The sequence below is a fragment of the Piliocolobus tephrosceles genome, chromosome 7 (assembly GCF_002776525.5).
Source record: "Piliocolobus tephrosceles isolate RC106 chromosome 7, ASM277652v3, whole genome shotgun sequence".
In the NCBI taxonomy this organism is placed as follows: domain Eukaryota; kingdom Metazoa; phylum Chordata; class Mammalia; order Primates; family Cercopithecidae; genus Piliocolobus; species Piliocolobus tephrosceles.
The window spans coordinates 101,463,758-101,490,130 of NC_045440.1; the positions used below are offsets into that span (position 1 = coordinate 101,463,758).

Consider the following 26,373-nt stretch of genomic DNA (forward strand, 5'->3'; position numbering starts at 1 on the left):
TCATTAGAGAAATGCAAATCAAAACCACAATGAGATACCATCTCATACCAGTTTGAATGCCAATCATTAAAAAGTCAGGAAACAACAGATGCTGGCAAGGCTGTGGAGAAATAGGAACGCTTTTACACAGTTGGCGGGAGTGTAAATTAGTTCAACCATTGTGGACGACAGTGTGGCAGTTCCTCAAGGATCTAGAACTCTATAGAAATACCATTTGACCTAACAATCCCATTACTGGGTATATACCCAAAGGATTATAAATCATAGTACTATAAAGGCACATGCACACATATGTTTATTGCAGCACTATTTACAATAGGAAAGACTTGTAACCCATCCAAATGCCCACCAATGATAGACTGGATTAAGAAAATGTGGCCCATATACACCATGGAATACTATGCAGCCACAAAAAAGAATGAGTTCATGTCCTTTGCAGGGACATGGATGAAGCTGGAAGCCATAATTCTCAACAAACTAACACAGGAACAGAAAACCAAATACCACATGTTCTCACTCATAAGTGGGAGTTGAACAATGAGAACACATGGACATGGAGGATAACATCACACACCGGCACCTGTTGGGAGGTGGGGGGCAATGGGAGAGAGAGCATTAGGACAAATGCCTAATGCATGCAGGGCTTAAGACCTACCTGATGGGTTGATAGGTGCAGCAGACCACCATGGCACATGTGTACCTGTGTAACAAACCTGCATGTTCTGTACATGTATCCCACAACTTGAAGTAAATTAAAAAAAAAAAAAAAAGTAGTTCTGAGCTTTTCATCGTCAAAGCTGTCTATAATTACCTTTATTGTTTTAGTAGTTAACATTGTGATTATAAAGCCAGAGGACAACTTTGGAACATCTTGAAGTATTAATTACTGACTCATGGTTTGAGGTTACCATTACCTCCTCCTGGTGGATTCTGTGACAAATGAGAAATAAGACACGTAAGTCATTTAGAAGGAGATACAATGTTAACTTAGGCCGAGCACTGTGGCTCATGCCTGTAATCTCAGCACTTTGGGAGGCTGAGGTGGAAGGATTGCTTGAGCTCAGGAGTTCAAGACCAGCCTGGGCAACATATTGAGACATCATCTCTGCAAAAATATAAAATAAAAATAGCCGGGTATAGTGGCACCCCTGAACCTGAGGTGGGAGGATCACTTGAATATGGGAGATAGAGGCTACAGTGAGCTGTGATCATGCCACTACACTCCAACCTGGGCAACAGAGTGAGACCATGCTTCAAAAAAGTAGCAAAAGGAACTCTTTTTTATTAACCAACATATTTACCCTTTTGTTCTTCATTCCTTCTCTAGAGTTAAGTTTCTATCTAATATAATTTCCTTTCAATCTAAAGTATATATCTTAGTTTCTTGTAGCACAAATTTTCTGAAGACAAATTCTCTCTGTCATTTTATTTTTATTTTATCTTCATCTTTGAAGGACATTTTCTATGGGCATAGAAATCTAGGTTGACTTTTTTAACATTTAAAAAATTCTATTATTTTCTGGTCACTGTTATTTCTGATGAGAAATTATTCTTATGATTTTCTTATATATATTGTGTCTTTCTTTTTTTTTTTTTTGTCTTCTGGATGATTTAAATTTTTTTTCTATGTTTGGTTTTCTGCTGTTTGATGATGGTATATCTAGATCTGGTTTCTTTTCATTTATTCTTCTTGGGGTTTGCTGAGCTTTTTTAATCTATTGGTTGATATATGTCCATTTGGGAAATCATTTTTCACCTCTGATATTGTGTTTTTAAAAATATAATATTTTCATTTGACTCTTTTTTATACTTTCTCTCTGCTAAAATTTCCCTTCAATTCAAACATATTGTCTACTCTTTTTAATTACTTAACATCTTTATTATCAAAGTTGTTTTAAAGTCCTTGTTTGATAATTCCAGTATCTGGGCCACCTCTGAGACTGGTGTATTGATTGTTTCTTCTTTTTATAATGAGTCATTTCTTCTTGCTTTTTTATATTTACAGTAGTTTTTTATGTAGTGTCAAATGTTGTGTATAAAGAGAATGGAGCCTATAATAAATAATGTTTATGTCCACAAAAATTCATGCCTCTTCTTTTGTCACGGCATTAGTATAGTTCCGTTGGATCTGGTCTTTGGCTTTTATTCCATATTTGAGCTATATATTATTCTTTTAAAATTTATGTTAAGTTCACTACAGGACTCTGTGTTCTTTGAGAGCAAGATTAGGATCTTTGTTTTTGTATGGTTTGTAGTTTCTGCTTAGTTCTCCTGATACACCTTCAGAATTCCGCATGCCTTGTTGACTTGTGCCTTTGGGAGGTATCTCTCAGTGCTGCTTTCTTTCTGCCAGGCACAGATTGCCCTTCCTGGTACTCAGTTTAAGGTTTAGAGTACTCGTGAGATTTCTTTTCATTCTCCTGCTTTGCACTCAGACTTTATTCATATCTATGGGCCTGCACTTCAGCGGGTGTCTTATCTCTCCAGCCCTGCTTCTTGTCATTCTTTTTTTGATTGACACCTTTGGAAAATAGATGGCAAGTGGGTAGGATCCCCTGTGTCTAGAGTTCTCAGTGATTCTAAACTATCATGCATCCCCCAAATGGGTCTTTTAACATTTTTTTAAAGTGCAGTTATTTTCTTCTTATCAACTTTCTTCTCATAGTACTCTGCCAAGAATGATAGCTACTATTCATTTCTTCTCTCCTGTGAGAGACCTTTGACTTTCACAGTTTTTATTCATTGGATTCCCTTAGGAACTCTGCTCCGATGAATGTTGAAAAGTTCTTGTTGCTACAATGGGATAGAATTCTCTTGCAATTTTCTACGTCCTATGAGAAGAGGAAGTAATGAGCTACCATATACACACAGCTACAAATCTTAATATTCCTTTATACCAAATTTGACAATTCCCCTAGATAAAGTTGCTAGTAGTTGGCAGCTCATCTCTGCTCTGTCGTTTCTTAGTCTCTGATTCCCTTCTTGCCTTTATTCCTTACCCTTGTTTTTGAAGTAGTGATTCCTCTTTTATTTTATTTCTATTGTTTCCTTAACTATTTAGCCAAAATTATCGAAATTATTCTTAAAAAATTAGAGTGGCACATAATTTCTTAGTAGCTATACAATTCTACAATTTTTTTTACTATAGCTGCTTAATAGAAAAATAGTTTTAACAACTTAGATGTAAATTAATATGTTTGTGTTTTTTTGTCTCATTCATTGGTTTAAGAAACAACACAGGATACTTTTTCCTAATATTACTTGATATATTATAGGACAGTCTCATTGGCTGGTAAGCTTCTATAGCTGCCAAGAGGCATGTATGTTTAATTTTAGTACTGTGCAACTTTGGTCTCTAACTCTTATTTCACCTCTCATTCTTCAGCATAGGATGTAACTGCAAATGACAGTGACACCCTGATTTAACTAATGGGTGAAGCCTGAGTGGAATGTGGATAAGTGAGCCATTTGGGCAGCGAGGAGAGCAGTAAACCACACTTTTCTCATTACTTGTCTCCCAGGCTAAAATTAAACAGAATAAAATATTGCCAAATTTTAGTGATCTATGGTGGATCTGGTCTGTGTCAACTCAATATTAAACTAATTGCCCAGTTCTAATTTATATGTTAGAACTTGTGTGCTATTTTTAAAGGTTGGTATCTTGTGAATTGAGTGTATGATGAAAATCTCTCTCTAAATTTAAAAGAACATTATCTCTAAATTGTAATTTCAACCAAATTGGTATTAAATTAATGGATTACTCTCTTTTATCATCTATAACATTCATAAATTTTAAGGCTGGCTGTAATTCATGAGGTCATTTTTGGTATAATGTAATCATATAGCTTTTAGTTTGGTGAAGTATTTTTTGCTTCTTAATTATAATAAAATAAGACCTTCAAGTTTAATTTTCCTTTTGAAAATATTTATTAGTTTGTTTTTCAGTTTTCTCTCTATAAAATCTCAAATAAAGTGGTGTCCCAATCACATGTTGAGAATTTGTTTGAAAATTCATTGAACACATTTAGTTTTAGACATATCTGAAAAGACTTCTATAATAATTTGTACAATATGGAGGAGATCTGTAATTTCTTAACATACTTGCATCTTGCCCAGTTTGCATGCATTTAAATTTATATGCCATTTTGTTTACTAGGTTTTTAAATTTTTTCATCATAATTAAAAAATATATAGTATATAATGTGACCTGTACTTAGATACATAATCTTAAAAAACATAGTCCTGAATTATTTAAAAAATCAATCTTTTTTCTTTCTTTACTGTTTTTCCAATGTAACATTAAGTACGTACAAAAATAGGTAACATATATGTAAGTATTTAATTAAAATTATATAATGATATCGTTTACTATTGGCTGAGAAGTTGGTCATAAATTTATTTGCCTTTATGCATTCTTTCCTCAGGTGATCTATCTTTTTGAGTACTTTTCTGATCTCTTTATCTTCACTCGTTTACAACTTCTTTTTTTGCTTAGTGTAGATTTATTTTAATTATCCAGTTTGGGGTTTATTGGGCCTCCTAGATTTCAAGTTTATTATCTTTCAACATTTCTGTAAAATACTCAGCCATTACCTTTTTTTAAAACCATATTGCCTCTTCCCCATTCTCTAATATCTTTCTTAAGTCCAGTAAGACATATGCTATGTCTTCTCACTCAGACCTCTCTATCTCTAGCTTCATTTTAAAAGTTTCATTATTTTTCAGTCTGGGGTTACATTCTAAACTATCTTGTTACGTATCTTCCATTTCCTTAATTCTCTCTTCAACTGCATCTAATGTGCTTTTTAACATGTTCGGTGAGTTTTTTTACTTCAACAATTTGTCATTTCTATGGTTTTCGTTTTTCTTTAAAATCTGTCTACTTGTTGCTGATGCTTTCTCATAGTTTATCTTCATGTTTTCATAAATTTGTTTTTAAATATTTTATACATAGCTGTTTCATATTCTGTATTCTAATACCTTCAGTGCTTGAGGATCAAAATGTTTTATTCATTAATTTTTTGACTCATTAACAGTGGTTTGTTTTCTGCACTGCTTGCTGATTTTTTTGTTATGGGAAACATAAATGAAAGATCATAATTTGTGGATGTCACATAACAGTGAATTGGAGACTTTCTCAAAGAGAGAACTTTTTTTCTGCTTTTTCCTAGTGTCTACAGCTAAGGTCCCCAACCTCTGGGCCATGGACCAGTTCCAGTCCATGGCCTGTTAGGAACTGGGCCACACAAAAGGAGGTGAGCAGCAGGCAAGCAAGCATTACCACCTGAGCTCTGCCTCCTGTCAGATCATTGGTGGCGTTAGATTCTCATAGGAGTGCAAACCCTATTATGAAATGTGCATACAAGGGATCTAGATTTTGCATTCTCTTTATGAGAATTGAATTAATGCCGGATTATCTGAGGTGTAACAGTTTCGTCCTGAAACCATTCCTCCACCCCTCAAATCCGTGGAAAAATTGTCTTCCACAAAACCAGTTCCTGGTGCCAAAAAGATCGGGGACTGTTGGTCTTCACAAGAAAGTCTACGACTCATCTATCTCTCTTTCCTGGTGTCCCAGGTTTCAGAATCCCAGTTACGTTTTTTTGTATGTGGTGGGGGGGTGGACAAGAACTCATTTTTTAATGTTTCCTTTTCTAGCTGTAACTAGTTTCACAAATTTTCAGGAATCATTTTGGTGTTTACTTCCATATTTTAAAATAACATAGCTTTTCTTGTTTTTTCCTGAATATTGATTTTGGAGCATTATTTATTGACTTCTTACTGTGGAAAATGGTAATTGGCTATCTTTCGCTTTCTCCAACCTTCATCACATATTCTACATGGTAGACTACATGGTAGAATAGGAGTATACAAGGCAAATTTTGGTCATTTGAAGATTCTGTGGAAAGCTTTGAAAAAAGGATACATTTCTTTTTCTCTTACATTTTCTCCTTCATTCTTTTATCTGTCTTTTTATATATCAGTTTTCATAGGACTTGTTATTAATACTAATTTTCCTGGTTTAAATGATAGAACAAATGTACTATTTTCAGTTATCCTGAGAACCAGCTATGGTTTATTCTGATATATACTTTCTTAGCCCCCTACCATCAGGCAGACACTTTTTCTTTCTTTCTTTTTCTTTTAAATAGACTTTTATTTTAGGTTCAGGGATACAAGTGCATGTTTATAATATAGGTAAGCTTGTGTCATGGGGATTTGTTGTGCAGATTATCTCACCACCCGAGTACTAAAAAATAAACCAATAGTTCTTTTTTTCTGATCCTCTCCCTTGTGCCGCCCTTCACCCTCCACCTTCTGATAGACCCCAGTGTCTGTTTTTCCCCTCTGTGTGTCCATGTGTTCTCATCATTTAGCTGTCACTAATCAGTGAGAACATGTGGTATTTTGTTTTCTGTTCCTGCATTAGTTTGCTAAGGATAATGGCCTCCAGCCTTATCCATGTTCCTGCAAAGGACATGATCTTGTTCTTTTTTATGGCTGCATAGTATTCCATGGTGTATATGTAACACATGTCCATTATCCAGTTTGCCATTGATAGGCGTTTAGGTTGATTCCATGTCTTTGCCATTGTGAATAGTGCTGCTGTGAACATACGTGTGCATGTGCCCTTACGGTAGAATGATTTATATTGTTTTGGGTATGTACCTTGTAATGGGATGGCTGGGTTGAATTGTAGTTCTGTTTTTAGCTCTTTGAGGAATCGCCACACTGTTTTCCACAATGGTTGAACTAATTTACACTTCCACCAACAGTGTATAAGTATTGCCTTTTCACCACAATCTCACCAACATCTGTCATTTTTTGCCTTTTTAATAACAGCTGTTCTATCTGGTGTGAGATGGTATCTCATTGTGATTTTGATTTGCATTTCTCTAATGATCAATGATCTTGAGCTTTTTTTCATATGCTGGTTGGCCATATGTATGTCTTCTTTTGAAAAGTGTCTGTTCATGTCCTTTGCCCACTTTTTAATGGGCTTGCTTTTTTTTCTTGTAGATTTGTTTATGTTCCTTATAGATGTTGGATATTAGACCTTGGTCAGAAGCAGCGTTTGCAAAAATTTTCTCCCATTTTGGCATTTTCTCCCATGCCATTCCCATCATGGCATCGTCATCATGAAATCTTTGCTTGTTCCTGTGTCCATAATGGTTGTCTACATTGTCTTCCAGGATTTTTATAGTTTTTGGTTTTTATTTAAGTCTTTGATCGATCTTAGGTTGACTTTTGTATATGGTCTAAGGAAGAGGTCCAGTTTCAATTATTTGCTTATGGGTAGCCAATTCCAGCACCATTTATTGCATAGGGAATCCTTTTCCCCATTGCCTGTTTTTGTCAGGTTTGTTGAAGATAAGATAGTTGTAGGTGTGTAGTCTTATTTCTTGGCTGTCTGTTCTGTTCTATTAGTTTATGTGTCTGTTTTTGTAAAGTTATCATGCTGTTTTTGTTACTGTAGTCTTGTAGTATAGATTGAAGTTGGGTAATGTGATGCCTCCAGCTTTGTTCTTTTAGCTTAGGATTGCCTTGACTACTCAAGCTCTTTTTTCATTTTATATGAATTTTAAAATAGTTTTTTCTAGTTCTGTGAAGAATGTCATTGATAGTTTGAGGAACAGCATTGAATTTGTAAATTGCTTTGGACAGAATGGCCCTTTTAACGATATTGATTCTTCCTATCCATGAGAATGGAATGTTTTTCCATTTGTTTCTGTCATCTCTTTGAGCATGTTTTGTAGTTCTTATTGTAGGGCTCTTTCACCTCCCTGGTTAACTGTCTTCCTAAGTATTTGATTCTTTTTTTGGCAAATGTGAATGGATTGCATTCCTGATTTGGCTCCCACTTGACAGTTGTTAGTGTATAGAAATGCTAATGATTTTTGTATATTGAATTTGTATCCTAAGACTTCACTGAAGTTCTTTATCAGCTTAAGGAGCTTTTAGGCCAAAACTATGGGGTTTTCTAGATATATATTTTCATGTTGTCTGCAAAGATAGTTTGGCTTCCTCTCTTCCTATCTGGATGGGCTTTATTTCTTTCTCTTTCCTGATTGCTCTGGCCAGGACTTCCAGTACTGTGTCTAATAGGAGTGATGAGAGAGGGCATCTTGTTTGGTGCCAGTTTTCAAGGGGAATGCAACAGCTTTTCCCTATTCAGTATGATGGCGTATTTCCTATATGCTACAGGTATAGCTGATAACAAAATTGGCAAATATCCCTTCCCTTATGTTTCATATATCCTAGTGGAGCTAATAATATTTGTATTAAAAATATATGTACAATTACAGAAACTTATATAGAGATGTATATAACCTGCACATAAATTGAGAATTGTGTATTCTGCTTTAGGTAAGTTCTATTTGAACTACTTTTCATCAGAAAGGGACAAAAAATAGGTTAGTTATTAGGTTGGAATTACAACCTGTTACATTTCAGCTTTGTGTTTTATGTCAGAATGTTGGCCTGCATTTAATCTAGGCTGCTCTTTTTCTTTGCTTTTGAACATTAAAAATTGTAATTTTTAATGATTTATTGAATTATTATAATTATTTCAAATCATGAATCAATTTTTTAATATAATGAAAAAGTTATTTAGGAATATTTTACCTAATGTATTCCATTTTCAGGGCCAATATAAAAATTGTTCTTTGCCTAAAAAGTTGAGCTTATTATTATATTTTATGGACAAATGCACTTTTAATGAGATGTAATTCACTTTCCATACAATTATTTTATATTGTGTGATTCAGTGGTTTATAGTATATTCACCAGGTTGTACAATTGTTTTCTAATTTCAGAATATTTTTATCACTCTCAAACTATATACCTCTTAGCTGTTATTTCTACTCTCCCCTCTCACAGGCCCTGGTAACTACAAATCTACTTTTTGTCTCTATGTTTTTGCCTCTTGCGGCAATTTCATATAAGTGGAATTCTTTTTTTTTTTGAGACGAAGTTTCCCTCTGTCGCCCAGGCTGGAGTGCGGTGGCCGGATCTCAGCTCACTGCAAGCTCCGCCTCCCGGGTTTACGCCATTCTCCCCCCTCAGCCTCCCGAGTAGCTGGGACTACAGGCGCCCGCCACCCCGCCTGGCTAGTTTTTTGTTTTTTTAGTAGAGACAGGGTTTCACCGTGTTAGCCAGGATGGTCTCGATCTCCTGACCTCGTGATCCGCCCGTCTTGGCCTCCCATAGTGCTGGGATTACAGGCTTGAGCCACCGCACCCGGCCGGTATAAGTGGAATTCTAAAATATGTTTTCTTTGTCAGGCTTATTTCACTTAATGTTTCAAGATTCATCAATGCTGTAGCATGTATCAGTACTTCATTTCTTTTTATGGATGAATACTTTTCCATTGTATGGAAATAGCACATTTTGTTTATTCATCAACTCACGGAAATTTATATTGATTTCACTTTTTGGCTGTTATAAATTATGCTGATATGAGCATGTGAATACACGTTTTTGTGTGGACATAAGTTTTCGGTGTCCACATTTCTTCAAAAAGACATATAGTTACAATATGACCCAGTTATGCCATAGTATTTTCCAAAGTGGGTGTACCAGTTTACATTCCTACCAGCAGTGTATCAGGGTTTGCATTCCTCCACATCCTTTCCAACGCTTGTTACTATTTGTCTATTATGTCACAACTATCCTACATGGTGTAAAGTGATAAATAGCTTATTGTTTTTTATGAGGAATTATGTAACAATTTAAAAATCTTGTCTTTTAGGTGCTGTACTTCTTTGCAGTATACAAGGACTAGCAGTTAATATTGACCCAATCTTATATACATGGCTCATCTATCAGCCTCAGAAACGAACAAGTAGACATATGCAACAGGTAAGAGATTTTTAAATAGTTTTTTCTCTTAAATATTTTTCTTATTCATTTATTAGAATTATATATGTCTTTTGATTGATTCTTTTTTAACAAATGTACCAGATTTCCTTTGTCTCTCCACTTTACCCCTTTCAAACAATTCTGTTCCCTTATTTTTGCATGAGAAATTGCATGTCATTATAAAGTTTCTTTGACTACTAAAGGGGCTTTCTGTACAATGGCTTATAAAACAGAAACTAGTTTAGGAGTCCTATTTCACCAGTCTTCATTCTTTCATAGTGCCTACATGTCCATTCTCATGGTGTGCAATACATAAGAATTGCTCAGTAAATGAATGTTGGCATTTCTGATTGTTTGTTTGTTTTGTTTTGAGACACAGTTTCACTCTGCCTCCCAGGCTAAAGTGCAGTGGCATGATCTTGGTCCACTCCCTGGTTCAAGTGATTTTCTTGGGACCACCTCCCAAGTTCAAGTGATTCTCATGCCTCAACCTCCCGAGTAGCTGGGATTACAGGCGTATACCATCATACCCAGCTAATTTTTGTATTTTTAGTAGAGACGAGGTTTCACCTGTTGGCCAGGCTGGTCTCGAACTCCTGACCTCAAGTGATGCGCCCACCTTGGCCTCCCAAAGTGCTGGAATTGCAGGTGTGAGCCACAACACCTGGTCAGCTTTTATTTTTATCTCTACCTTTCCTTGTCATATTTAGGTTTTTTCAAAAAACATGCATCGAATACCTAATCCTTGGATTGGGATGATTGGTGCAAAAAAGGTTGGAATATATGTTTGTTTAAAAAGGTATAAATTACAAAGTAGTAAGTAGACAATTATAGTTTCTAGAATACTTAAACATAAATCTGACAGTTTTGTTATTTTCATTTTAAAGATGAAGAAACTGATGTTTATTGAGATTCATTTATGTATAGTCACACAGCTGTAAGTAAATGACAGAACTAAGAATTTTTGGGGCCAAATTTGTGCTTTATTGAATTATAATTTCCCATCAACTTAAGTACAATTTTGCAATATCCTATATGGAATAGCTTTGTATCCTTTTTCTGAAGTAACTTCAGGCTAGTTGATTGGAGAAGAATACACAATTTTATAATTATATAAGAATTAAAAAGTTCAACAAAAAATACTCTCTAAGGAGCACGTTTTAAAGGTTTTTCTTCACTTTGTCCTAATTTTATTTGAAACTTCTGCCATACCTGTCCCCATTTTTCCTTTCAATGAGTAGTTACAGAATGTAAGGCAGTATGCTATACACCATGGCCACAGAAATAAAAGTCATAGGTGAGAATATCCCTCCCTCTGAGAGTACGTAGTATATTTGAGAATCTTAAGGGATATTGTAATGCCATTTTTAGTAATTACTATGTATATGTATGTCCAGGATTATGTGAAAACAAAAAAGAGGAATAGTTCTCACAAGCAGGGTAGTGTGTGAAAAGGAGGAATTAACAACTAAGCTGAATTAACAACTAAGCTGAGTAAACTAAGTGAGCCAGACAGGGAAGGTTGTTTTAGACTGAACTGTTTGAGCAAAGGCAAAGAAGATGCAAAAGCATGGCAAGAAAGAGACTTCAGTGGTTCCAGAATGGAGTGAAGTGTTCTTGTAGAGACTGGGAGAAATTGGAAACCAATTTCTGAAAAAAAAATTTGTAGTCCTAGGTATTTGAGACTTCATTTTGAAGGGTAAAGAGGAGCTATAGGAAACTGGTATTAACAGAGCTGGATTTTAGAAAGTTTACTCTAGCAGAATATAGAGAATGAGTGCTACAGAAGTTAGACTAATGGCAGTAAACCAGTCTGGAAAAATTTTCTTTGTAAATTCTTGATGGGTTATTCTCTAAGTAATACAGTTATTTCCAGTGTACCATAGATATCCCTGTAGGTCAAGTAGAGTGTTCTAGCAGCTTAAATAAATTAGACATTCATTTAATTGATACCAAGCATATTCAAATATTTTGATTTTTAACTTTTAAAAAAATTATAACTTTTAAAATGAATATACAATCACGTGCCCCTTAATGATGGGGATACATTCTGAGAAATGCATCATTAGGCAATTTTGTTGTTGTGCAAACGTCATAGAGTGTACTTACACAAACCTAGATGGTATGGTATGCTAGACATTTGGGCTATAACCCATCTCTGGTATAGCCTATTGCTCCTAGGGTACAAACCTATACAGAGTATTACTGTACTGAATACCTTAGGCAGTTGTAACACAATATAAGTATTTGTATGTCTAAACATAGAAAAGGTATAGTGAAAATATCGTGTTATAATCTTACGGAATCACCATCATGTATGCAATCCATTGTTGACTGAAACATTGTTATGTGGCACATAATTATATGTATATTTTTCTAATTCAGAAACAATGCCCTATTTAGAAGCTAAACTGCTTGCCATACCAATACTTTGGGAGGCAAGTTGTGAGAATTGCTTGAGCCCAGGAGTTCAAGACCAGCCCGGGGAACATAGCAAGACTCTGTTTTTACAGAAAATAAAAATTAGGTCTGCATGGTGGTGCAGGCCTGTAGTCCCAGCTACACTGGAGGCTAAAGCAGGAGGATAATTTGTACCTGGGAGGTGGAGGCTGCAGTGAACAATGATCACACCAGTGTACTCTAGCCTGGGCAAAAGGGTGAGACCCCATCTCTAAACATAATAAAAATGTAAACTAACCAATACCATAATCCCACTCATTCAGAGTTACAAATAATGTTGGAGTATATATCTCCATAGCTAAATCTTTGCATTCATCTTTATTCACTTAGAATATATTTTTACAAGTGTAATTAGTAGCACTAGGCAAGTGTTTTGCATTTTAGAAACATATTTTAAGACTTTTGTTTTATCACCAAATTGCTTCCAAAATTGGTATACAGTTTGCATTTTCTTTTTCCTTTTTCTTTCTTTCTTTTTTTTTTTCACACAGGATCTTGCTCTGTTGCCCAGGCTGAAGTGCAGTGCTGTGATCACAGGTCACTGAAGCCTTGACTTTGTGGGTTCAAGTGATCCTCTTTTCTAAGCCTCCTGAGTAGTGGGGACCACAGACACACACCACCATGCCTGGCTAATTAAAAAAAATATATATATATATTTTGTAGAGGTGGTGTCTCACTATATTGCCCCGGCTGGTCTAAAACTCCTAGGCTCAAGTGGTCTACCCACCTAAGCCTCCCAGAGTACTGAGATTACAGGCATGAGCCCCATATCCAGCCCAGTTTACATTTTCAACAGCAATTGATAGCATTATTATTTTACTACAGTTTGGCGTACTTAAAAATATACTTTAAAAATGTCCTTATTCTACTATTTTCCTCTTGAATGTTCCCCCCGCCCCACCCCACCATGGAAATTTGAGAGAATTGCATAGTAGAGCCATATGTTTCCATACCCAGGTTCAATAATTATCAAGTCATGACCACTCATCTTTACTCTTAAAATCTGTTAGGTGAAAAAAAATGCCAATATACAGTATTGGTGAAAATGTAGAGAATAATTACTGTTGTTGTGAGTGAAAACTTGATAAATTTGTCAGTATCTAATAAAATTGAAAATTAGTGAACTTATAACCCCAAATTTGTACTTCTTGATGTAGGTACGCTCTTAGAGTGAAATTCATGTAAGTAAGGAATACTGTGTAAGACTGCTGTTGCATATTCGTTACAATAATGTGAAAATTTGAAAACCTAAATGAAAATTTGTAAGAAGGTTGATGAAGTATGAAATATTCACATGATATAACATTTATTAAAAATTATACAATAGACCTTAGTATGGACATCTCAAATTATATTTGATGCAAAAGCAATTTCCCCAGGATGTATGCAATATGAGAGCACTTTTATATATTTTTCTAAAAGTGCCCTTAATGTGTATGTGTGTGTGTGTCTGTAAGTGAATACAGGTATAAAAATTAAGTTGAAGGATTTGTACTAACATCATAATAATGGTTGACTCTGGGAGGAAAGGACAGTAGGTTGGCAGTCAAAGGGGATTTTAGTTTTATCTAGAATTCCTTTTTTTAAAAAAACAAATATGATAAACTGTTAATAGCCATTAATTATTGGTTATAATAGGTATGTTGTATTCTTTGTAACCTTCTAGTATTTTTTAATTTGTTAAATTAATAATTTGTGAAAGATGGTTACCTTTTATATGATGCAGCTATGAAAAGCTTTAGGTATTTTGGGATTATGGGACAGTTTTGAGTTAAAGATAGAACAGCTCTGAGACTAGAGTGCAACTGAAATTTGAGGAGAGCTACAGTTCCAGAAGGAAAAAGAATATAAGCAGGGTAATAGGAGGTTGTTAAAAATAAATACTGCTTATTTCGATGTTTTTGACCAAGGTAGCCATATTTCTAGAATAGTAGAGGAAATCACTGGTCTTACTCCTTATTTGGTATCACTTAATGCCTGACATGCAGCATCTTTATTAGCAGTCATTCAACAAATAAAAGTATTTTGCATACAGCTGTGTACAGGGCATACAAGAGCCTTACTCTTGTGTTAGAAAGTGGTTTTGTTTGGCCTTTTAATTCTTGCCTGTGTGAAAATACACTCAGAGTTGTCTGGGCGCAGTGGCTCACAGCTGTAATCCCAGCACTTTGGGAAGCCGAGGCGGGTGGATCATGAGGTCAAGAGTTCAAGATCAGCCTGGCCAAGATGGTGAAACCCTATCCCTAATAAAAATACAAAAATTAGCTGGGCACGGTGGCAGGCACCTGTAATCCCAGCTACTCAGGAGGCTGAGGCAGGAGAATTGCTTGAACCCGGAGGGCAGAGGTTGCAGTGAACCAAGATTGCACCACTGCACTCCAGCCTGGGCGACAGAGTGAGACTCTGTCTCAAAAAGAAAAAAAAAAATACACCCAGAGTTTTAGCTACCCAAAGGTATTTTTTGTTTGTTGTTTAGTATTGCCAGTACCATGAACTGGATCTATAAAATTTTACATGGATTTTTAACTTTGTGCTTTCATTAGTTGCATCTTTCAGCTACTGTGCTTGAATTTACGCTGTATAGCACATAAATTTTCTCTAGTTACTTATTCTATAGTTGACCCTAGAAACAAACAACGTGAGGGCTAGGGACACCAACTCCCTGCTTGGTCAAAAACTCATGTATACCTTTTGAGTTCCCCCAAACTTAACCAATAGCCTACTGTTGATCAGAGGCCTTAACGATAACATAAATAGTTAATTAACATATATTTTATATATTATATGCGTTATATGTGGTATTCTTACAATAAAGTAAACTAGAGAAAAGAAAATGTTATTAAGAAAACCATAAGGAAGACAAAATACTATATAGGACTAAATTTGATCATTCCTGAAGGTCTTCATGTTGAATAGTAGGCTGAGGAGGAGGAAGAGGAGGGGTTCGTCTTGTCCCAGAAGTGGCAGAGGTGGAAAAAAATCCACATGTAAGTGAACTTATGTGGTTCAAACTTAATCAAGGGCCAGCTGTATATTAATTTTAATCCTGAACTTGGTTATAACTTTTTAGAGTTTGGATTGTATTCCAGGAATATAAATGGACAGAAATTCAAGGGATTATGGAGTCACTAAATATTAGAGTATAAAGAAGTTTTCCAGTAACCATCTCCACCCCCTCTTATTTTTTAGATATGGAAACTTAAATGCATCAAGACTTAACAATATATGGAGCATTTCTCATCTAGATCTTAAAAATGATTTCCAATTTAGATTTGTGTATTATCAGTTTGACTAAATACCAAATGTCAAGCAGGTACTCCATGTTATGATGCTTCCAATAATTTATTTAATCTTTTCCTTTTCTCATTTTCAATTTTTTTTTTTTTTTTTTTTTTTTTTTTTGAGACGGAGTCTCACTCTTGTCGCCCAGGCTGTAGTGCAGTGGCATGGTCTCAGCTCACTGCAAGCTCTGCCTCCCGGGTTCACGCCATTCTCCTGCCTCAGCCTCCCGAGTAGCTGGTACTACAGGCGCCTGCCACCACGCCTGGCTAATTTTTTGTATTTTTAGTAGAGATGGGATTTCACCGTGTTGACCAGGATGGTCTCGATCTCCTGACCTCGTGATCCACCCGCCTTGGCCTCCCAAGTGCTGGGATTACAGGCGTAGGCCACCGCGCCTGGCCTCTAATTTCTTTTCCTTTTTTTTTTTTTTTTACTTAGTGTGACTAGCAACTTGTAAAATAATATGCCCTTTTCCATGTTTCAGAACATGATTTATTTTATTACATAGTTATATAATAAACAAGTTTTCATTGAAATACTTTTTCATAATGTAAATTATATTGAGTATTTTAAGTTAGGTGAGGCTTAAGGTTGGATCTATAAAACTTTGGTTGTGGTATTGAAGATAACCTTAGACTACACTGCAGCCTGACCAACCACCGCCAGATTTACCATCTGATACAACTGTGTTACAGTTATCATCTGTTGTTTCCCAAGCTACAATTTCCTTCTCAAACTGTGGCTAAAACCCAACATTTGATGATTGTTTTCCACCCACTTCAACATTGATCTTTGATCCTATGGCAAACTTAAAAGTGCCTTTTTTTTTTTTTGGCCAATAATATGACAGAATTGTATTGGGCATCATCAGCAGTAACTTCAGATTTTATTTCAGTGAATAAAGATGAAACAGCTGCTTTACTGTCTAGCTCAGCCCGCATGCATTCAACAGAGGATCATAATATTTTCCAGCTTTCTCTAAGTAGATATTTTTCTGTGCTTTCTGAATAAACTATGGATATCTTTTGTCAGACAAAATATAGAGATTTTCAGTATTCTTCAAAAAAGTTGGAGTATCCATATTAACATGTATACAATCAGTCTGTAAAAGTATGTTTCTAAAAATGCCATTTTATAAGGATAACTTTATAAGGGTACTTTTCCATTTTTTTGAGAACATAATTTTCAAAGTGAAATTAAATTTTATCTTGCTCTTTCTATGTTATTTTAATACTTCCTACTAAAACTTAAATTTTCTGGGTACTTACAGGCTCTTTGGTTTTCACTCAGAATTTTAATTTAAAATTTAAATGGATAAGCATTGCTCTGTGTGTGTGTGTGCATGTGTGTCTGTGTGTGTGTGTGTGAGAGAGAGAAAAGGCGGGGTGCGGGGACAGATGAAGGAGGGAGAGATTGATTGATTTAAAATAATGAAGTCTCAGCCCCAACTTGTGAAGGACTGTCCTCAGTATTGCCATGTTTAACCTTTACTGCTTACGAAATAGTTAAAAACTAAAAACTAAAAAGTTTTTCATTTTGGCTCTTTCCAGCAGCCTGTGGTAGCTATTCCTCTTGTTATGCCAGTTTGTAGAAGGAAAGAGGATGAGGTGTCTATTGGAAGTGCACCCTTGGCAAAGCAGCAATCATATCAGGCCTCTGAATATGCCAGCAGCCCTATAAAAACAAAAACGGTAACAGGTATGTGTCAAGTACTGTAAAGGGACTATGATTTTACTCCACTTCTAAGCTAGCAAGTCAGCATCCACAATTTCATGGATGCTGGCCAAAGACATGAGACTCCTCGGCTGGAGGCAAAGAGCTTTATTATCCACAACATTAGCAATAATCACAGTATTAGCATTTTCTTGTGTTAGTGCCCTGAGCCCAGTTTCCATAAGGTGGCATGAAGGGGGCCAGGAATTCTGAATTTAGGGAACCTGAACCTTTTATAATGGATAGAAAGCATGCCTGCCCTTTTCTCCAGAGGGAGGCGCTAAGTCTCCTTTGCGAGGGTGTAAGCACACTTGCCCGTTGCTCAGAAGCAGGATCATATTTCTGTCTTATGAGGCTGTTCGCTATACAAATATCCTTAAAAACACAGTAGGGAACAAAGACAATCACTACCTCTACTTAAGAGACCCATGGAGAATTGCATCTCAATAGTATGTTCCTTCAAGTGAATTCTTGAAAACCACAGTACACCTTAATCATCTTTCTACCCCTTTCTTTCATCTTCTCTGCTAGATCTTCTATGCAAATATAAAGTATGTGATCACAGATTTTGAAATGCATCTGTGTATGCATGGAAAAGTTTATATGTAAACTCATACCAATCACATATCAATTCATAAATGATACCAGTTGATCTGATAATTATTTTACCTTCTTTATTATACTTTATGTTTTTATAAGAAATTAATTTGTAATGAGGGAAAATAAATAACAAAAGCTAAAAACGTAATTTCTCATCATTATTTATAAAATATGAAAACATAAACAACACATTGTTTTTTATTTTAAATTATTAATATGAACTATGGTTCTTTTCTTTAGAATTAAGGATAATTGCATTTTATGTCTTTGGTGTTCCCCCATCTTTAGAACCATCAGGTATCCTATAGGTATTTTTCTTATAGATAAGGACATTATTATTTCACCAAATGTATATTCTCACTCAAGTTTGCATAAAAATTAATAAGCATCCAACTAATGCTTGTGACTGCTCACAGTCACCAAAGGTAAAAGGCCTTGAGTTGAGTATAACATTTATTGTTTATGAATTCTATTTCTTCCCCTTTGGGTGCCCACTATTTTTAATTCTCTGGTGAACTTGGCAGTGGTACTCTCTCTTTTCTTGATAATACTCTTTGCTAAACATTTTCTTTACTTAGAATTATGTTTTAATACTTTTTTTTTATTTTTAATTAAAGGATACAGTCTTCTTTTTTAGATTAAAAATATATTTTATGATTTCTTAGAGTATGTACATACATTTAAATGTAGTTATCAATCACTGTTTTAATTATTATTTATATTGCATCATAAATTGTAATGAGTTTGTTAAGGTATTCATAGTCTTTTGCACATCTGCCTACCTTTTTTGGTTGTTGATTTTTGTTTTTTAACTATCTTAGCCATTTTCAGTAGCATTAGGTATAAATCAGTAGCATTAGGTATAATCATATTGTTGAAAAATACACAATTTATTTTTTAACTACATGTTACAGTGGAGAAATGTTAATTTTATTTCTGAGTTCTTATTAAAATTATTTTTTAAGTTATATCATCACAACCTATGGTCCAATGTTGATTTTAAGTTCATCCCCAACAAGTTATATGGTGATTTTGATACATGAATACCAAGACCTGCTGATACTGCACTGGGTTTGATTTTGCTTTTTAATTATTCAGTTAGAAGCAGACCTTTTCCTCTTCCAAATTCAGCCAGTGGTAAGTGGCTGGCTGCAGGGGGACATGTGCTTGATGGCTGAGGATGTGTTAACAACAGAATGCCACTATTTCAATGATATAGTCACATACGGTGGACTAAGCCAGAAGAAAAACTTGCTGCTCCACATGAAGATAATCGATTTTCACAAAATTCTAAATAATCTTCCAGAGAATCTGTATAATCTTCAAAACAACGAAACCCCTAAAAGCTATGACATTTGTTTACCCTAGGTTTTGAAATGTTATAAACCTTAATTTGGAATTATTGATGAAAATTTCTGGAATGGAGATGAAAACTTAAAAAGCAGAATACTCCATAAATCATACTTAAAAGATATAACCCATTTTATCTTACATGTTTATATATTGCTTCTCATGTCAACGTAGTAAGTACAGAGTTAAAATAATAGAAGCCTTTTAAATTTAAGACACCTTGACTATTGCTAAGATAATAATAAATGAAGACATGTGATAATGTTGTAGATTTGGTAGATAATGCTATAAATTCAAAGTGTAGAACTTTAGCTTCTGGCCATGATAGACTAACAGGGTTTAGATTTATATTCCTGCTGTAAGCAACTAACAAACAGGATAAAATATATGGGGAAAATTCCCCAGTTTCTGGACATTGGACAACAGGCAGTGCAGGAGTGTGATTCCTCATAGAAAGGAAACAAAGGTGAGCCCTAGGATTTCCCTAGCTTTCTGCCTCAGGGCACGTTTCAGAATACAGAATAGAATAGGACATCTTAAACTGAGCTCAGCGGTCTTTCTGAGTTGTAGAGACAGGAACTGAAGTTTAGGGAGGCAGAAATGACTAGAAATTATGGAATAAAATTCCAGAGATGGAGAAAGTTATGCAGAAAAAGAGCCCCTGGGGCGATGAGACCTCACGGGGTTTGGCAAAGAATAACCTTGGAGCTGTGATCTTAATGATTCCCACCCTTACACAGGGCAGAAGGCATTGAAGTTCCTACTGTCCATAGTATACAATTCTCATTGGTTATTTAGGACATTCAGTAGAGACCAGAAGGGCTAGGCCTTACCTGTGGGGCTAAACTATTTATAAAGACTACCCTAGACTCACCTTAAACAAACTTGTAAATCAGCCTCTGAAGGAAACAAAATAGCAAGTAACTGTTACTATTAAAAGGAATACAATACTGTTGTAGCCCAACATGATTAAAAGGAATACAACAAGATGGAGACATACAACAACTTAAATATAACAGTGCCAAACATTCAATAAAAAAATTACTAGAGGTGCAAAGGAGTGAGAACTACCAACAGGAGAGAAACTAGCCAATAGAAATAGGCTGAGAAATGACACAGATGATAGAATTAGCAGGTATATTAAATACCTATATGTTAAAACAGGTATCATAACTATGTTCAGATATTTACAAGAAGTTGGATACATTGAGGAGAGAAATGGAAAATATATGAAAGAACCAAACTCAATTCTAGAGATGAAAAACAAAATATCTGAAATAAAAATTTAGTAGAATTAGATATAGAGTAGTAGATATTGCAAGAAAAAGAGATTAACTTGAAGACATAGTGATGGAAACATGCCAAAATGAAGCACAAAGAGAATAAAGGAAAATAAATGTACAGAGCCTTATTGAACCATGGGATGATAAGTAATTATGGTTGTGAGGGTAGGGCTCATTGAGAGTTCACATTTGACAAGATACTTGAAACAGGCGAGGAAGTGAGCCATATGGATATCTGTGGATAAATGACTTGGAATTATCTATGTATCTATATCTATATCTATAGGAATAAATGATATACTATAACCCTTTCATTTTATAAGTAAGACTATTGAGTCACAAAGAGGTCAAGAAACTTATCCAAGGTTAAAAAGATATTTAATGAGACTTTTTAAAAATTGAAATTGCCAGAGTATAGGCACTTTGTGATTGTTTCCTTCTTTCACTCTGAATGTTTCCTTCTTTCTTTCTTTCATGGCATGGGCAGTCCTGCAAATCAGGTCTATGCAAATGTTGTCATCTACTATTTCATCTCTAATACCTAATATATAGCCAGCCAACTTCAGTGCCGTTTTTATTTTTTTGCTAAGGAATTACTCTAAATTTGCAGCCCTGTCCAGTAGCACTAAGATAGTGAAAGATTTTGCATCAGAGTTACCAAGATGGATACTACTGGGAAACACCTTTTATGATCGTGTTTCCTAATGGCATTGATAGTTCCACCTTTTTTTATTTGAGTTCCACTCACTGGTGCACAGTTAAGTTCCTGGATGAGACTCAAAAGTGAAACACTACTGTTGGTATATATTTTTTGGCCTTGATATATCCTTAAATATATTCCAGAATGCTGAGGCTTCTACCAAAATAAAAAAATATATATATGATCCTTCAGATGTTTCAATTTTTATCAGGCATATGGAAAGTCTATCTCTTATGCCTAGGTCTTCAAGAGAAGTAAATATGAAAAATCTTGAAATCTTAAAAAGTACGTTGTTTATATTACAGATAATAAAAGGCTTTAGATTATTGTTATTTGTTTTTAAAGAACCTGTCTTTGGAGTATGATCTTTGGTTATTGAGTAGAATATTTCTTCTTTATTTATTTATTTATTTTTTGAGACGGAGTCTTGCTCTGTCGCCCAGGCTGGAGTGCAGTGGCGTGATCTCAGCTCACTGCATCTCCACCTCCCAGGTTCAAATGATTCTCCTGCCTCAGCCTCTTGAGTAGCTGGGGCTATAGGCACGTGCCACCACGCCCAGCTAATTATTGTATTTTTAGTAGAGACGGGGTTTCACCATGTTGGCCAGGATGGTCTCGATCTCTTGACCTCGTGATCTGCCTGCCTCGGCCTTCCAAAGTGCTGGGATTACAGGCGTGAGCCACTGCGCCTGGCCTGAGTAGAATATTTCTAATTACATTCTTTTGCTGACCTCATTTCAAGATGTAATATTTTAAATTTATGCCAAAGTTTAATAATACAGTTATCTTGTTTAGGCTTAAGTTTGGCTGAAAATATCAGACTTACTCTAAATAACGGTGCTTTAAACAAGATCCAATTTTGTTTCTCATTAGAAAGTTTAAGCAGGCACCCTAAAGCTATTATGATCTTTCCATATCAGGAAGCTTTTTATTCTACTTTGAGTGACCTTCATTGCCAGGCTTGCCTCATGGTTCATGATGGTGGCTTCAGCAGTTAATCAAGTCTGCATTTCAGTGAGCAGAAATGAGTACAGTGAAAGAAAAAGGTATTTTCTACGTCATTAAGCACTACCCAGAAGTTGCACACCCCATTTTGTTTATATACTCTTGGCTAGAAGCTAGTTACATGGTCCTATCTAGCTGCATAAGAGGTCTTGCAAATGTAGTATGTATTCTTTAAGGCCATGTACCTGGCTACAACTTGTGTGTTCTAACTAAGAAAGAAAAGGAGAGTGAATAGTGGAGATTATTTAGCTGCTTCTACCATAGTAACTTAAAATGGAAAGTCAAAAGCTGAATTTTGGAAAAAAATAGAGAATAAAAATATTTTCCTTTTAGTATGCATATCACAAGACAAAGCTGGTTAAAAAAATGTTTTTAGTGTTGCTTAGATATTTCACAGTAAGAGATATAGACTTGGGAGTCATCAACATATGGATCATAGTGGAAGCCACAGAGTGGTTGAGATTTCTCAGGAGACCCTACAGAGCAGGATGAGAAGAGAGTGCAAAATTACATTCAAAGGAACTTTTTAATGGAAGAGTAAGGAGAAGGAGCCAATGGAGAGAGTTCAGAAGCGTCACTATATGAGAAGTAGGCAACAAAGCTGCATGTATATGTGCGACACAATTCCAAAGAGTTTCAAGAAGAAGGTGGATGTGCAATGATATGCTGTAGAGTCGTCAGGAACAATGAGGCTGACAAATAGGCTGTTAGTCTGTGGCCAGTTGGCCAGAGGACTTTTAGTTGTTAAGGAACGGATGTGAATTGAAGGAGGGACAACCTATGTACACCAGTCATTCAAGAAATTTGACTATATAGTCACTTGGGGTATATAATAGCAATAGAGATGTAAAGAGACAAGGAGACAAAATTGGAGATACCACAAAGACTAAGGATAATTTATACAGTGAGATCACAGGTAAGCAAGATCTAAAACCCTGCACAAATGTGAGACTTAACCATTCAGGAAAAATCATTTCTTCTTTAGGACAGAGATAAGAAGATAAGACTATGTATCATTATAGATTAATTTAGTTATTTTTCTTTCCACAAACAAGTACTTATGTGGGACAAGTTTTTTTTTTGTTTTTTTTTTTTGCACTTTCAGAGAATCTAAGAGATCAAAAAGTGTATAATTTTCTCAAGACAAGCCTCCTGTTTTTCTCATACAGGGAACCAGTTTTTCAGGTTAACTTTGGAATGCCCTGGCTGAGAAGAGGGGGTTCATTCAGGTGGTTAGGGGCCCTAAAATTTTATTTTTTCTTTACAAATGTCATTTGAAAATATTAAAGCATGAAGGTAGACATTATTGTATAATATAAAATTGATTTTATCAGGGATAAAAGATGATCTTAAAAATTTTACTATTTTAGAACACAAAAAGGTTGAAAATAAAATAAAGTATATCTAATGAAGTACATCTAAAGTAAAATAACTTGAAAATGTAATTCAGAAAGTCATCAGAGAATTTAATGAAAATATATGTTTACTGAGTTGTTTTGGACATTGTAAGAAAAATTATTTTTATTTCTAAATCTAAATTCAAGGGAAAAAGTATTAGCAGTCTGCAGAGCTTAAAATGATACACAAAGTTCAAATTATTTTATAAGTTGTTTCTGTACTATTCTAGGCAATCAGCATAATTTATAATTAGACAATATTTCTAAGATTAATTTTCTAAAGGACTTCAACAGATGCTAGATGATTATTTGATATGTTACCCATACTGTAGATGATTGTAGCCATATACTTCATCTCCTTAACTCTTTGATTTTTTGAATAGTTCATGTTTTATGAAGGTAGTAGTTTATGAAGGTGATAAATACGAAGTGTCTCTGATGATAGCTGTCACTTTCATAAACATGAAGCATCCCTCAGTCATCTGATGGCAATCTTTTATAGCCATATCTATCAAATGTATTACTAAGTTGACATTTACCACATATTTGAATTTCTCACATTGCTAGTGTTCATGTGAAAACTCCTGAAATGAATCATTAGCTCGTAAGGAGATGTAATTACACTTTATTTAGTATGTCTCCATGTGTGCCGTGCAGAGTATTTTATCATTGGTATTTGATGATTAATTCCAACAAAGTGTTCAGTTTGTTAAGCAGACTGGGTTTATTTATTTTTATTTTTAAATGTACTGTACTTTATTTAATATAAATATAATGTCCTATCTTGTTGGGTCCTTTTCTTGAGAGACTAGCAATTATTCCATATTTAATTTTTTTAAAATTCTTGGTCCTTACCTCTTTGGCTCACTTTTTATTTCTCTATGATTATAAAGCAGATTTATTTGTGTATGGTTTCTTCTAATGTGTTCAAGTTTTGCTTTCTATTTTTACTTTGAAGGTAGAGCATAGACTTCATTAAATTTTCTCAGAAGAGAAAGCTTTGGAAGGTAAATTAATGTTGAAAAATTACTTGTACCCTATTGGAGTTATTTGACTTCCATTACTGTTAGCACTACCTCACTCCCTTCCCTTTTGAATATGCTGGCCCAAACCTGGAACAAAACAATGAAAAGAGGGAGGGGAAATAAGAACCCCCACCTCCACCCCAAAACATGGTTTCTTGGTTTCCTTCGGCACAGCCGAGGCAGACTAACGTTTCTTTAAAAGCATTACTGAATACTGAGAAGGAATAAATTAGAACAAATACAGAAAATAGAAACTATTTAAAAATAGTTAACCTTAAAATTGTAGTCTTCAATTGTTTTTCTTAGTGCACTCTTATCAGCAATTTTTTGGGCAAGCATCCATAGTAGTTATTGATTTATATGTTAAATATAAATATCACTATTTAATGTAATAAAGCGTGTAAGATTATTTTAATTTTAATATTTAAATTACACTATTCAGATAGAATTTTAATACATCAATAATGTTTCAGTGGGTGTAATATTGCATGGTATTACTTTTTTTTTTTGAGGCAGAGTCTCGCTCTGTCACCCAGGCTGGAGTGCAGTGCTCAATCTCAGCTCACTGCAACCTCCGCCTTCTGGGTTCAAGCAATCCTCCTGCCGCAGCCTCCCAAGTAGCTGGGGTTACAGGCGCCCACCACCACACCTGGCTAATCTTGGTGTTTTTTAGTAGAGACAAGGTTTCACCATGTTGGCCAGACTGGTCTCGAACTCCTGACTTCAAGTGATCCGTCCGTCTCGGCCTCCCAAAGTGCTGGTATTACAGGTGTGAGCCATTGCACCCAGCCTGCATGGTATTACTTTTTAAATATTTGTTTAATAGTTTGTTATGATAGCAACTTGTAAGTTTAATTTTTAATTAAGTTTATTCCAATTGTTGGTTTTAATGGCTGACATAATTGGAAAGCTACCTCACTGAGATACATCATATTGAAGAGACTGAAGAGATGAAAAGGTCATCATTGACTGTACTCAAGATACTTATTTTTCAGTCCCATCTATTTTGCAAAGGTTTGCTGACATAAGGCTAGTAAATTTTCATCTTCCTTATATAATGAGTTATTTCAATTTAATGGGATGTTGCCTTTTTTATTCACATAAATTAGTTTTGTTTTTAATCCATATTTTTGAGTGTGTTTTACAGGAATATTTTTAAAGTGTGTATACAGATTATGAGTATTAATTCAGTTAAAATAAGTAATAAAATTCTAAAACCTGATTAAGTATGCATGGTAAATTGTAATATGCCACAATTAACTGAAAACAAGTGAAGGATTGAAGGATCTTTGGCAATTCTTTCTTCTTGTTGAGTGTTCCTGTTCCTTTGTATACTTAGCATAGTGTTATCTGTGGCCTTCTGACATGAGGAAGGACTCCAATGATAGTCTACTGTATTAAATATTAATAAACTATGGCTGGGCACAGTGGCTTACACCTGTAATCCCAGCACTTTGGGAGCCCAAGGTGGGCGGATCACATGAGGTCAGAAGTTTGAGACCAGACTGGCCAACATGGCCCATCTCTACTAAAAACACAAAAATTGGCCGGGCGCAGTGGCTCAAGCCTGTAATCCCAGCACTTTGGGAAGCTGAGACGGGCGGATCACGAGGTCAGGAGATCGAGACCATCCTGGCTAACACGGTGAAACCCCGTCTCTACTAAAAAATACAAAAAACTAGCCGGGCAAGGTGGCG

At 35.2% G+C, this 26,373-nt stretch overlaps 1 protein-coding gene across 1 annotated transcript in view; it reads left to right on the forward strand.

Annotated features, from left to right (window-relative positions):
- LOC111520902 (vacuolar protein sorting-associated protein 13B) overlaps nt 1–26,373 on the forward strand; it is an 883,038-nt gene that overhangs the window by 362,964 nt on the left and 493,701 nt on the right. Inside the window, exons 20-21 of the mRNA XM_026454936.2 lie at nt 9,752–9,861; nt 17,154–17,301. Of these exons, the coding sequence (XP_026310721.1) occupies nt 9,752–9,861; nt 17,154–17,301 (258 nt within the window). The remainder of the gene's footprint in view (nt 1–9,751; nt 9,862–17,153; nt 17,302–26,373) is intronic.